General features: G+C 45.3%; 1 protein-coding gene across 1 annotated transcript in view; it reads left to right on the plus strand.

Annotated features, from left to right (window-relative positions):
* Positions 1 to 15,225, plus strand: part of LOC126094958 (myrosinase 1-like) — a 118,406-nt gene that overhangs the window by 70,558 nt on the left and 32,623 nt on the right. The window contains exons 7-8 of the mRNA XM_049909613.1: positions 8,157 to 8,304; positions 12,989 to 13,048. Coding sequence (XP_049765570.1) covers positions 8,157 to 8,304; positions 12,989 to 13,048 — 208 coding nt within the window. The remainder of the gene's footprint in view (positions 1 to 8,156; positions 8,305 to 12,988; positions 13,049 to 15,225) is intronic.

Genomic DNA, 15,225 nt, shown 5'->3' on the forward strand with positions numbered 1-15,225 from the left:
CAAACGCAGAGGATTGCTGCTGAAAGATGTCGTGTTGTTGCACGAAAATGCCCGTCCGCATACTGCTACCCACACTGCTGAAACTCTCCAGGAACTCAAATTTGATGTACTGGATCATCCTCCATTTAGTCCCGATCTTGCCCCTTGTTACTATCACTTGTTTGGTCCACTCAAACTGTCATTGAGGGGCCGTCGATTTGCCTCGGATGAAGCAGTGAAACAAGAGGTGTATTCTTTTCTCGCAGCTCAACCGAGAACCTACTTTTATGAGGGCATCAGGAAGCTTGTATAACGATGGACCAAGTGTGTTGAAACGCAAGGAGACAATGATGTTCTTGTAAGTTTCCTATTCGATTACAATAAAATTTTAGAACTACTTTGCGGATAATAATTGACTTAGCCTCATACCATCACATCTCAAACGCTTCGATTCTCTTCTATTTTTCTTTTCCCAGTGTCCATGGTTCATTACCATATATTCTCAGAAATTTCCTTCACAAATGAAGGCCTATGTTTGATAATAGTACACTTCTCTTGACCAGGAATGCTCTCTTGCGTATGCTAGTCTGCTTTTTGTGTCCTCCTTTCATCGCAGGCTATTTTGCTTAAAAGAGGACAGTGTCGTAGCGGCCCCTTTTCAGTTAGAGGGCCCGCACAACTGACAAGCAAGATGAGCTGCCGACCTCCCTTCAAGAGCTCAGATCAAAACATCGCCAGTGGATGTAAACATCAAAGGACTTTCCGGGGAAACACGGCACTACTTCGTGAAAAACCGTATGACAGAGATCCACCAATTGGAACTAATGTGACTACGTGTAGCACTCTGCCAAATCGGTATTATAAGTACGCCAGCAGAGTCAGACTGGCGGTGTGTACCTACAGCTAGGAGAGCTCCGGCCAATACCTACACCAGTTCTAGCCTAGTAGACACTTGCCGTAGCCTTCAGTAGAAAGTTGTATCTTGATGGACGTAACGCCACTTTGTATTTGTGCAACTTAGTATTTTGGTTATTTCTTTTCATTGTCTTGTACTCTTATCTTTTGTATCATTTAGCACAGTATCCACGTATTTAGCGAACTTCAAACGCATCTCATCATTCCTCTGTACTTCAGTCTCACTCCTCCACACTGATTCTCCCAGACGATTCACATTAAACTTCGTGTGCTCTTCATCATTACTAAATTGTGATCTGGGTTTACATCTCTTTATAGGTACGCCTTACAATCCATATCTGATTTTGTAATCTCTATCTGACCATGACGTGATAGAGCAGCAATCTTCCCATGTCTCAGGGCCTTTTCCAAGTATACCTTCTCATTGTGTGTCGTGAACTGATTATTCCCTATTATCATCTGAAATTTATCGCACAACTTAATCTTTCTGCTCTTTCATTCCTGCTCTCAAGCCCATATCCTCCCATAACCATTTCTTCTATCCCTTCCCCTACACCCGCGATCCATTTCCCGATGATTATTAGATTACAGTCTCCCTTTACATACTGAATTACTTGTTCAATATCCTCATACATTTTCTCTATCTTTTCATCTTCTGTTTCCGAGTTGACACACGTATCTGAAATATCGCTGTCGGTGTTGGTTTGCTGTCGAACCCGACGAGAACAACCGCACCACTGAACTGTCCACAGTAGCTTACTCTCTGCCCTGCTGTCCTATTCATAGCGAATTCACGCTCTTTATATCAATTTCTGCCGCTGTTGATATTACGCTATATTCGTCTGACCATAAATCCTTATCTTCTTTCCCTTTAAATTCACTGACACCTACTGTATCTAGAGTGATACTTTGTAGTCCACTGTCCAGATTTTCTAGCTTTCCTATTACGTTTAAACTACTGCCATTCCATGCTCCGATTCGTAGAATGTTATCCCGTCGTTGGTTATTTCATATTTCTCTCATGGTCACCTCCCCATTGGCAGTCACCTCCTAGGTACCCCAGTGGGGGACTAGTTCGGAATCTTTTGCCAGTGGAGTGATCGTAGTGAAACTTCTTGAATTACAGATCACATGTCCTCTGCATACATATTATCTGTCTTTCAGGATACAGGTCCGCAGCTCGTGGTCTCGCGGTTGCGTTCTCACTTCCCGAGCACGGGGTCCCGGGTTCGATTCACGGCGGGGTCAGGGATTTTCACCAGCCTCGAGATGACTGGATGTTGTTATGTCGTCTTCATCATCATCATTCATCCCCATTACGGTCGGAGGAAGGCAATGACAAACCACCTCCACTAGGACCTTGCCTAGTACGACGATGCGGGTCTCCCACATCGCTCCCCTACGCTCTGTCAAAGAGTATGGGACTTCATCATCATCATCATCATCATCAGGATACAGGACACTTTCCTGGTTCAATATTGTGTAGAAATCAACACCTATTTCTTTCGTTTATAATGTACATGTTATACAGATTTTTTGTTGATATCAGGTAACTCAGCACACTTTCTAAACAAATTAGAAGTATTTTGAGTATTTTTTAACCTGCTTAGGTTTATTAAATTACAAAGAAGTTGATGAATTTTTGTCCAAAATGCTTCCTCAAATTGAGGTACCGTTTAATTCAATGTTACACATTTGAAGGAGACCAAATTTTTACCAGATATGTATGAAATGGTGGCTGAGGTACGAGACCTATTTAATTCCACCTCTCATGTATATTACAAGGATAAAAAATATCACATCTTACATTTTAATTTTTATAATTTCTTTTCTAATGAAAATGTTATTTTTTCTATAATTTAGCTGATTCTGCAATAAAGCTTAGGTCTACTACATAATTATTGACTATTGCAAGTAGGAGAAAAAAATTAGAGCAATGCTTTATGAACTTTAGGAAATATTTGTACCCGAATTCTGAAAAATACACTTGTGGAAATTGTGAATGAAGATATGAGTCCAATTAAACTTTGCCCCAGAACATTCCTGAAGCATAGTCTTCATCCTGTAGCATTTCTTCATCTTCAAGCTTCCTCTTGGCATTCCTTTTAGTGCTTCTTGCTTCTTTGGTAATTTGAAGAGCGAATCTTTCAGCTTCATGCACCCATTGTCTGTCACATGCAAGCATTTGATCTTCCATATCAGAGCCGCATTTTATGCCTAAATTTCTCAGTACTTCCAATCTTTCTATCAGTAGATCATTGAAACATATCAGTGCATCTACTACACCAACTTTTAATGTATTTAGTCCTACAAAAATATTCTTAGGTAATCTTTCCCATATGCAATGGTTGAAACTTACATTTATATTATGAGTGCCCCCATGCAGACGTTTACTAAGCAAAACAGAGTCACTCAGGTCTCTAAAAATTAGTTTTATTTCATTCATAACAGGCTCAGGAAGAGAATGCTTGTGATGGTATATTTGATCACTTTCTCTTACTTTTTGGTAACCACACCAAGAATCTGTTTCTTTAGGACAAAGTCTGTGAACAGGGTGGTCATCTGTGGACAACTTATGAAAGTAGGTGGCCCATACAGGTTTTCCCTTTGCTGTAACATCAATCAGAGGTGCAGTTCGTCTAATGGCCAGTCCATAATAACTCTGAAGAAGGTCTATTTCAGTTTCTGTGAATCTGCCTCGGCCAGACACAGATTTTCAGATAGCAGCTTTCCTTTCATTTCTCTTCGTAGCTCCCTCAATCTAACACCCATCCTCTTTTGCACATGTCCACAACACTCCAGTTTTGCTACCAAGGTATCACCATAAACATTGAACTCATTAATTTTATTGAAAGCTTTAGAGTCCCCATCTCCTAGGTACTTCGTATATCTAACGTCATAAACGGGCACCGACCTCGGAAATATTTTTAGAGCTCCATCACACTCCATAGTTCCACTGTAGCCATCATAATTCTCAGAACACTGATGTTCAATATGTCCTTCAGAGCTACCATGGCAGGTGTGGCAGTACTTAGACAAGCACTCAACATCAACAACTTTTCTATTTTCCAGAGAAGTAGCAAACACCATTCAAGGAACGATGTCCTCGACGTTGCCATATCCCATCAAGTGCAACAGCAGTGTCCCTGGTTCCATTAATACGTAGTTTTTTTTTTTTTTTGCTGCACGTTACATAGATGCTTTAGACACAACTGTCTAGACACCTATAACTATTTTTATGTACTTGCTGAACCTACTGGGAGGAGGAGGAAGGTCCATCAAACCACAAAACATTTGAGTATCCTTTTGCCCTTTTCCTACTGCACTCATTGCATACCCTAACTTCAGATTCGCATTATATGAATTATGCACAATGTTCGAAGTCATTTTCGAGGTAGTTTTATTGCAAGCTCTACACAGAACAACTAATTTTGATGCTAAACCCTTCCTGCTACTTCGTTGTTCAACTATTTGCAGACAGCCTACACCATCACACTGTTTACATTTCGCCACTTCCCTTATCAAAGAAGATAAGATGCCCACATCGACAACAACAAATCCACTACAAACAGCGTCATTGTTAACACAAAAATTTGAATAACTAGTAGGCGTACCATGTGGGAGTTTCTTCCCTGAAGAACTGATACATAGGTTACTTTCAACAGTGTGGCTTGCCTTGTTTGTGAACTGGTTGCCACGGAATTTCACTTTATTGAATTTCTTCATGCGTGGCATAGTTCGTATTTATTGCACACTAAAGGATATGTAGTTCCACAAATATATGTAGCACTTGGGTAACAAACACTCTGTAACACGTGGATTAGCTGCTTCAGCCGAACGAAACTAAATACTAGCAAAGATAATCATTCACAGACACTAGAAACCTGCACTGTTACCAACATATACAATGTATAATACGTATAATCACTGGATACAGAAAGTTCACAGTTGTTTTCGAAATAATACTGGTTTCTGTAACAGAAATAAAGGGAGCGTGGCGGCTTACATGGCAGTAACTTTAAAATTTGGTATATATAGGTCATTTTACATTCTGAACCCTATAACGTATGCCGGCCGAAGTGGCCGTGCGGTTAAAGGCGCTGCAGTCTGGAACCGCAAGACCGCTACGGTCGCAGGTTCGAATCCTGCCTCGGGCATGGATGTTTGTGATGTCCTTAGGTTAGTTAGGTTTAAGTAGTTCTAAGTTCTAGGGGACTGATGACCTCAGCAGTTGAGTCCCATAGTGCTCAGAGCCATTTGAACCATTTTGAACCCTATAACGTATGTATCAATGTAATCAATTAATCAGGAAGGACTATAGAATTTAATAAAATCATAAAAAAATTTCGATTTTTCCACCATTTATAAGTACCCTGTATCCTTAATACAATGGTTTCCATTCCGTTCTGCAGCCTCATGCTGTATACTGTTCCTGAATCTCCCATCATTTAGGGACAGGGGAGAGGACGTGTTTGCGCTGACTCTGACAGATGAAACTGAGATGACCAACGTTGAATGACGCTTATGTGACCACAGCGGTACCAACTGCAAGCGTGCATGCACATAGGCAGCATCAGAATTTTAAAGGATGTGTTATGACTATAACGTAGATATTTATTAACTCTTAAGATTACATAGCTGATTAGCGTCAAATTTCGCGAATATTAGAATTCATCTTTTAGTAGTACAAATCTAGGAAGATATCCCACGGATGGCCATTGAGGTCCTGACGCAAAAATTCTTGTTTCTATCTGTATTTACTTAATTACTTTCTTTTTAAACCAGCAAAACAATATATGGGATGTTGGATCATGCCTGATGTGGTTGATCTGTGTAGTTTTACTCTCACCTTAATTTGTTTTCAAATATGCATTTAAAGATTTTTTCGTAAATAGTTATTTTCAACCAAACGCACACTTGTAGAATCGGGTATACTGCCAGTGGTCCGTGTCTTCCCAACACGATATTTCGACGTCGTAATTAGGCGTCTTCATCAGGTGTTCCCTGAGACTGGTTGACGAGCTGACCTTGTCCCATATTTATGCCTGGGCGGTGTGTGGCGCTCGCTATGCTGCCCGCGTCCACTGTGGCCATTCCTGGCGGTCGTATCAGTCTCTAGGCGCTCCATCTTCGGTCCACGCGCGTTGCGGCTCTCTTCTGAGGTGGCGGACATCCAAAGGCGTTCCGTATTGGGTCCACGCCCGACAGGCACGATACAAGCACCATCATGGCTCTGTTGAGGTTGCTGTCCACGACAGCGGCGAGTCTATCTCGTGGCCGAGCCATTCTCCTGGCCTACTGAATCCAGTATGCGTCTGTGAGGTGCGCTTCCTGCGGCATCCGGCTGCTGTTGGAGCTGCATATTATGATGGCCATGCTCCAAGGAGCTTGCTGCCGCCTGGTATCGCGTATGCCGTTCTGTTCCGTTACTTACGCACTTGGACGTCTGTAGTTCATTCCTGGAGGAGAGAACTTTTTTCCGTTGTTTCTGTAGTAGTTCAAAAGCAGGGTTCCACGCGGTACTAAGCTGATATCCTACTTCCGGATTGACGAAGTTCTCCGCCATCTTGATTTCAATCGATTCATTAATGACACTATCCCAGAATGGGAGGGGGTCTGAGGCAGGACCCTGGTTTTGTCATAATCCATGGTGTGCTCAAGGTCCAGGCAATGTTCTGCTATTGCAGATTTAGTTACCTGTCGTAGCATGGTATGTCTCTGGTGTTCTTTACGTCTTGTGTCAACTTTTCTGACAACAGTTTTCCTTAAACCCAAATCATCCTTGACAGTTCCAAGGACCGTTCTTATCTTGTTAGGTGCCGTCAGCTCCCATTCCTCGATTTCCTGGTAAAGAGGATGGCAGACGGCACCTTAGGCCACAGTGTGTACAGGAAACCAACACACACTGACTTATATCTACAGGCTGACAGCTGCCATCACCCAGCTCAGAAGCAAGGAGTGCTGAGAACACTCCTACACCGGGCCAAAACACGCTCTGATCTAGACAGCCTGACAGCGGAATTAGAACATCAATAAAGAGTGTTCACAGGCACCGGGTACTCCACCAGGGACATCCGCAAAGCGCTCCATCCCACCAGACGACCTGAAGTAACAGGAGAGGAGCAGGAAGAAGAGATCAAGAAAGTACCCTTTCTACCGTATGCTGGGCCTATATCTGCCAAGATCAGCAGAATCTTGAAGAAACATAATATCAAGAGTGTGTTCTGCCCACCTAACAAGATAAGGACGCTTCTTGCAATTGTCAAGGATGGTTTGGGGTTAAGGACAACTGTGGTGTACCATATACCATGTGAATGAGGGATGTCTTACATCGGTCAAACTAACAGAACAGTTGACATAAGATGTAAAGAACACCAGAGACATACCAGGCTACGACAGGTAACTAAATCTGCAATAGCAGAACATTGCCCGGACCTTGAGCACACCACGGATTATGACAAATCCAGGGTCCTTTCTCAGACCCCCTCCCATTCTGGAATAGTGTCATTAATGAATTGATTGAAATAAAGATAGCGGAGAACTTCATCAATCGGGAAGTAGGATATCAGCTTAGTACTGCGTGGAACCCTGCTTTTGAACTACTACAGAAACAACGGAAAAAAGTTCTCTCCTCTAGGAATGAACTACAGACGTCCAAGTGCGTAAGTAACGGAACAGAACGGCATACGCGATACCAGGCGGCAGCAAGCTCCTTGGAGGATGGCCATCATAATATGCAGCTCCAACAGCAGCCGGATGCCGCAGGAAGCGCACCTCACAGACGCATACTGGGTTCAGTAGGCCAGGAGAATGGCTCGGCCACGAGATAGACTCGCCGCTGTCGTGGACAGCAACTTCAACAGAGCCATGATGGTGCTTGTATCGCGCTATCAGGCGAGGACCCAATACGGAACGCCTTTGGATGTCCACCACCTCAGAAGAGAGCAGCAACGCGCGTGGACCGAAGATGGAGCGCCTAGAGACTGATGCCACCGCCAGAAATGGCCACAGTGGGCGCGGACGGCATAGGGAGCGCCACACGCCGCCCAGGCATAAATATGGGACAAGGTCAGCTCAGCAACCAGTCTCAGGGAACAACTGATGAAGACGCCTAATTACGACGTCGAAATATCGTGCTGGGAAGACACGGACCACTGGCAGTACACCCGATTATACGAGATGACAACAAATCGCCGGGAAAGTCTTAGAAATTATAAAAGCACACTTGTTTCCCTGACGTGCATGTGACGCCTGTGTTGTAGCTGGGTTGGTTTGCTCACCCAATCTACACGGAGGAGGGCGGATATCCCCTGGTGATGCAAGGACGCATCTGGGAGGACTGCATCAACGACAACATCTGGATCTCGCGGCTACCCGAGTTCAGCGCCCAGGAACTTGTCGACCTCAGAGGTAAGTTGTCTGTCCTAACTTATTTTCTCTCTTAACCGTTAAAACAATAATCCACTGAAGCAATGACTGTTTTTCAATGTCCTTCCTGCAGCCAGGCCCAGAATACGCACCTTTGTTTACGTGTCCTGTTCTTGGAGAGGCGCAGTACGAACATTGTACAGGGTTATTACAAATGATTGAAGTGATTTCACAGCTCTACAATAACTTTATTATTTGAGATATTTTCAAAATGCTTTGCACACACATACAAAAACTCAAAAAGTTTTTTACGCATTCAAAAATGTTCGATATGTGCCCCTTTAGTGATTCGGCAGACATCAAGCCGATAATCAAGTTCCTCCCACACTCTGCGCAGCATGTCCCCATCAATGAGTTCGAAAGCATCGTTGATGCGAGCTCGTAGTTCTGGCACGTTTCTTGGTAGAGGAGGTTTAAACACTGAATCTTTCACATAACACCACAGAAAGAAATCGCATGGGGTTAAGTCTGGAGAGCGTGGAGGCCATGACATGAATTGCTGATCATGATCTCCACCACGACCGATCCATCGGTTTTCCGATCTCCTGTTTAAGAAATGCCGAACATCATGATGGAAGTGCGGTGGAGCACCATCCTGTTGAAAGATGAAGTTGGCGCTGTGGGTCTCCAGTTGTGGCATGAGCCAATTTTCCGCAGGCTACGCGTGAAACTTGCCCGCACGCGTTCAATTGTTTCTTCGCTCACTGCAGGCCGACCCGTTGATTTCCCCTTACAGAGGCATCCAGAAGCTTTAAACTGCGCATACCATCGCCGAATGGAGTTAGCAGCTGGTGGATCTTTGTTGAACTTCGTCCTGAAGTGTCGTTGCACTGTTATTACTGACTGATGTGAGTGCATTTCAAGCACGACATACGCTTTCTCGGCTCCTGTCGCCATTTTGTCTCACAGCGCTCTCGAGCGCTCTGACGGCAGAAACCTGAAGTGCGGCTTCAGCCGAACAAAACTTTATGAGTTTTTCTACGTATCTGTAGTGTGTTGTGACCATAAATCAATGAATGGAGCTACAGTGAATTTATGAAATTCCTTCAATCATTTGTAATAGCCCTGTATTCTAATGAAATTTTGGACTTACGGTGACAAATACACTGAAGCACCAAAAAAACTGGTATTGGTACGCGTATTTATAGAGATATGTAAAAAGGGAGAATGCGGCACTGCGGTCGGGAAAGCTTATATGAGACAACTGTCTGGCGCAGTTGTTAGATCGGTTATTGTTGCTACAATGGAAGGTCAACAGGATATAATTGAGTTTGAACGGGCTGTTTTAGTCGGTGCACGAGCGATGGGCACAGCATCTCCGAGGTAGCGATGAACTGGGGATTTTCCATACGACCATTTCACAAGTGTACCGTGAATATCAGGAATCCGGTGAAACATCAAATCTCCGACAACGCTGCGGCTGAAAAAAGATCCTGCAAGAACGGGACCAACAATAACTGAAGGAAATCATTCAGAGTGACAGAAGTGCAACCCTTCCGCAAATTGCTGCAGATACCAATTCTGGGCCATCAGCAAGTGTCTGTGTGCCCACCATTCAAAGAAACGTCATCGATATGGGCTTTTGGAGTCAAAGGCCCACTCGTGCCCACTTGATGACTGACATTGGAATGCTGATGACTGGAAACATGTTGCCTGGTCGGACAAGTCTAGTTTCAAATTGTATCGAGCAGATGGACGTGTACAGGTACGGAGAAAACCTCATGAATCAATAGACCCTGCATGTCAGCAGGGGACTGTTGAAGTTGGTGGAGGCTCTGTAACGGTGTGTTGCGCCTGCCGTTGGAATGATGTGGGACCCCTGACACGTCTAGATACGACTCCGACAGGTGACACTTTGTAACCTCCCCACAGTAAAAAATAATATTTTTATAATTCATTCAAATTCATTATAACCTACCAACAGATAAAAATATGTATATTTCATTCACATTTAGCGTAACCTACCAACAGATAAATTCCGTAACCTACCAATAATAAAATGTGACTAACCTCTCAATAAAATTGTGGCTCACTTATAACCTTTCAATAACTGACTGAATTTAAACTGGTAAATTTTGGACATCAGCAGTGCTGCGTCATGGCCCTGATAGATCATACTGAATAAATTGAAAATTCGTACCTTAATAAGGCCGCCGGATAACGCATATATATATGCTCCTATAAGAAATTTTTCTGGAACAGCCCAGTGCAATGCTGGCCGATAGATTATTATTACGCGATTTTTTTAAAAACGTTTACATGGGAGTTGATATAACAATACTACATATGCGCGAGGCTGCTTTTACCTTATACTACATCGCTCAGGCACCGCCATCGCTCCCCACGACCGGCCCAGCCAACTCGATACACGAGACTGCTCGCTACTACTTACTGCTACTGCCACACAGTTCTTACTGCAGTCAACACTGCTCTCTGGTCTGAGATTCTCTTATAGCTTACATATCGCAGGCAGCGCGTGAGCAATCCACTGAAATTACACCTGCTCGAGTGCGCTACCAATTAATTCCTTAGTCATGGACCTCTTACATCATACATAAGCCTCCTATTTGATCACCTGTATCCGCTGATGTCCATTGCGCATTCCGACAGACTTCGGGAATTCCAGCAGGACAATGCGACACCCCACACGTCCGGAATTGCTACAGAGTGGCTCCAGGAACTCTCGTCTGAGTTTAAACGTCTCCGCTGGCCACCAAACTCTTCAGACATGAACGTTATTGAGCATATCTGCGATGCCTGGCAACTTGCTGTTCTCCACCCCCTCGTACTCTTACGTATTTATGGACAGCCCTTCATGATTCATGGTGTCAGTTCCCTCCAGCACTTCTTCAGATATTGGTCGAGGCCATGCCACGTCATATTGCGGCGCTTCTGCGTGCTCGCGGGGGCCCTATATGATATTTACGAGGTGTACCAGTTTCTTTGGGTCTTCAGTGTAAACCTTCTAAAATTTTTGTTGTGCCAAATAGTACTACAATATAGTTATCGCCTGTAGTAATACAAACCTGAAAATTACTGAGTAAGGATACTTTTGTTGATGACTGAATGATGGTTACATGAATAGCTGGAAGAAAGAAACTTTCTTTTCCTGTAAGGCTGTTGGATGCGAGTAGAGATGCAATATTTGGGACAGAACGTAAATCGTTTCTACTGACTTCCTGCAATATTCCCACAATAATAAGATAAAGAGCGTCAAGACGCTTATGGAAGTATACGGATGACTATTTTTCCTTCTGTGTCCAAAAATGGTTCAGCGAACGATGAGAAGCGACATCTGTTATGAAATACAATATCTATGAATACAGGATGTTTCTGTAATGATAAACTTCCATGGGCCGGCCGCTGTGGCCGAGCGGTTCTAGGCGCTTCAGTCCGGAACCACGCGGCTGCTGCGGTCGCAGGTTCGAATCCTACCTCGAGCATCGATGTGTGTGATGTCTTTAGGTTAGTTAGGTTTAAGTAGTGCTAAGTCTAGGGGACGTATGAAAAAAATGGTTCAAATGGCTCTGAGCACTATGGGACTCAACTGCTGAGGTCATTAGTCCCCTAGAACTTAGAACTAGTTAAACCTAACTAACCTAAGGACATCACAAACATCCATGCCCGAGGCAGGATTCGAACCTGCGACCGTAGCGGTCTTGCGGTTCCAGACTGCAGCGCCTTTAACCGCACGGCCACTTCGACCGGCGGGACGTATGACCTCAGATGTTAAGTCCCATAGTGCTTAGAGCCATTTTTTGTAACTTTCATGGGTGATGGATGAGCAAATTATTGTAAAATGTAAAGGTTCACGGCTGGAAATGTGATAGTTAATAACATATTCCGGGCTATTACGTCGTGGTCGGATGGATTTCACGCTAAAACCCAACGTTTAGTTCCCATCTGCAGAGGAAATTTTTATGGGGGATCTCAGCTTCTTTGAGCGTCCAGTTCACAGCCTAGCTGACTACTAGACTTCAGCGCAAAATTTCGTTTCCGCGAGCTCCTTCGCAGTGACTTGATATCACAAGCTTTGAAAACCCGGGGGCAGTTGGCCATTCATGGTTACCGTCGTCCGCTGTTCTTATCACCCCATGGTGGAAGACTCATACACATATTCTTTAGTATCGGGATCCAGATATCATTCAGTTTCACACTTTCCTCCTTCCTAATGAAATTCCTGCGGTGTTTAACAATCTCTGTGACCCCTCTTTATAACCTTTCATAGTGTCCGCTTGTGGCTGCGAGTACTTGAGTCCTATCAAAATGAATGTGGTACTCTCCTGGCTCCGTATCACGTTCCACAACAGCTGATTTCTTAATCTCTCCCCTTCAAGAGTCGCAGTTGTGCTCTTCTAGTCTTTTTCTTGCGGTTCTTCCTGTACCGATCAACATATGAGTGCTCATGACATGAAGGGGAGACGAAACCCCTGTAATGCACTGCACAACATTCAAGTGTACACTGCACTCTGAATGGAAATGTTGAAGTGTAAGAACTATCAGTCTAAGTGAAGTGGCGTTGAGGACAGTTTCGGAATTACCAGGAATGATTTTCGTGTACAGATGAGCAAATGTAAAATGCAAGGAAGCTGTAAGATTGTGTCACGCCAAGTATCCCCATAGCAGACGCCTGATGCACACTGAGTTCCCAAAACTTTTTTTGCAGGTAATGTAAACAGGAAAAATGGTATGGTATTTATTGACCTGAGATGTGTTGACCTCTATGGTAAGCGGTAGAGGAGCAATTCTTGCGGTGTAGGAAGATCGCGTTTAGCTTTCCTACCTGAGCATTGAGCCGGCCGCGGCGGCCGAGCGGTTCTAGGCGCTTCAGTCCGGAACCGTGCAATTGCTACTGTCGCAAGTTCGAATCCTGCCTTGGGGATGGATGTGTATGATGTCTTCAGGTTAGTTAGGTTTAAGTAGTTCTAGGTTCCAGAGGACTGATGACCTCCGATGTTAAGTCCCATAGTGCTCAGAGCCATTTGAACCATTTTTGAACCTGAGCTGTGTAGATCAATGGGCTGAGGGGGACTGCAGGAATCCGTTGGTAATGGTGGACGTGTTGGTTAGGATCCTTCGTCTGTCATTCAAATATGGAATACATAGTCAGGAGTGGAATACTGAATGCTATGCACTACCTCAATGAGACCAAGCAACTAATGCCAGAGGGGACAAACTTAACAGGATTATTAATACACTCCTGGAAATGGAAAAAAGAACACAATGACACCGGTGTGTCAGACCCACCATACTTGCTCCGGACACTGCGAGAGGGCTGTACAAGCAATGATCACACACACGGCACAGCGGACACACCAGGAACCGCGGTGTTGGCCGTCGAATGGCGCTAGCTGCGCAGCATTTGTGCACCGCCGCCGTCAGTGTCAGTCAGTTTGCCGTGGCATACGGAGCTCCATCGCAGTCTTTAACACTGGTAGCATGCCGCGACAGCGTTGACGTGAACCGTATGTGCAGTTGACGGACTTTGAGCGAGGGCGTTTAGTGGGCATGCGGGAGGCCGGGTGGACGTACCGCCGAATTGCTCAACACGTGGGGCGTGAGGTCTCCACAGTACATCGATGATGTCGCCAGTGGTCGGCGGAAGGTGCACGTGCCCGTCGACCTGGGACCGGACCGCAGCGACGCACGGATGCACGCCAAGACCGTAGGATCCTACGCAGTGCCGTAGGGGACCGCACCGCCACTTCCCAGCAAATTAGGGACACTGTTGCTCCTGGGGTATCGGCGAGGACCATTCGCAACCGTCTCCGTGAAGCTGGGCTACGGTCCCGCACACCGTTAGGCCGTCTTCCGCTCACGCCCCAACATCGTGCAACCCGCCGCCAGTGGTGTCGCGACAGGCGTGAATGGAGGGACGAATGGAGACGTGTCGTCTTCAGCGATGAGAGTTGCTTCTGCCTTGGTGCCAATGATGGTCGTATGCGTGTTTGGCGCCGTGCAGGTGAGCGCCACAATCAGGACTGCATACGACCGAGGCACACAGGGCCAACACCCGGCATCATGGTGTGGGGAGCGATCTCCTACACTGGCCGTACACCGCTGGTAATCGTCGAGGGGACACTGAATAGTGCACGGTACATCCAAACCGTCATCGAACCCATCGTTCTACCATTCCTAGACCGGCAAGGGAACTTGCTGTTCCAACAGGACAATGCACGTCCGCATGTATCCCGTGCCACCCAACGTGCTCTAGAAGGTGTAAGTCAACTACCCTGGCCAGCAAGATCTCCGGATCTGTCCCCCATTGAGCATGTTTGGGACTGGATGAAGCGTCGTCTCACGCGGTCTGCACGTCCAGCACGAACGCTGGTCCAACTGAGGCGCCAGGTGGAAATGGCATGGCAAGCCGTTCCACAGGACTACATCCAGCATCTCTACGATCGTCTCCATGGGAGAATAGCAGCCTGCATTGCTGCGAAAGGTGGATATACACTGTAGTAGTGCCGACATTGTGCATGCTCTGTTGCCTGTGTCTATGTGCCTGTGGTTCTGTCAGTGTGATCATGTGATGTATCTGACCCCAGGAATGTGTCAATAAAGTTTCCCCTTCCTGGGACAATGAATTCACGGTGTTCTTATTTCAATTTCCAGGAGTGTATATAGCTGTATTATTTCAGAAGACGACTGTGTAAAAACTACATACCGTGAGTGAATAGAGCGTCTCTCCGAGCTCTTAATTCACATTACAGGTGCTGAGTGTGGGCACCGTTTGCGACGCGGAAGAGCACGAGGTTGCAACTAATTGGAGTGGCTGCTGCCTGGGATTGGCAATGGCAGCAGCCCGTTTTGCAAGTTTGTTCATTGGATTGCCTATCTACAGGCGCGAACTAATTTAACGTGCCATTATAGAGTGGATAACTTGTTTACATGATTCCACATGGT

Source organism: Schistocerca cancellata, chromosome 8 (assembly GCF_023864275.1).
Source record: "Schistocerca cancellata isolate TAMUIC-IGC-003103 chromosome 8, iqSchCanc2.1, whole genome shotgun sequence".
Taxonomy (NCBI): domain Eukaryota; kingdom Metazoa; phylum Arthropoda; class Insecta; order Orthoptera; family Acrididae; genus Schistocerca; species Schistocerca cancellata.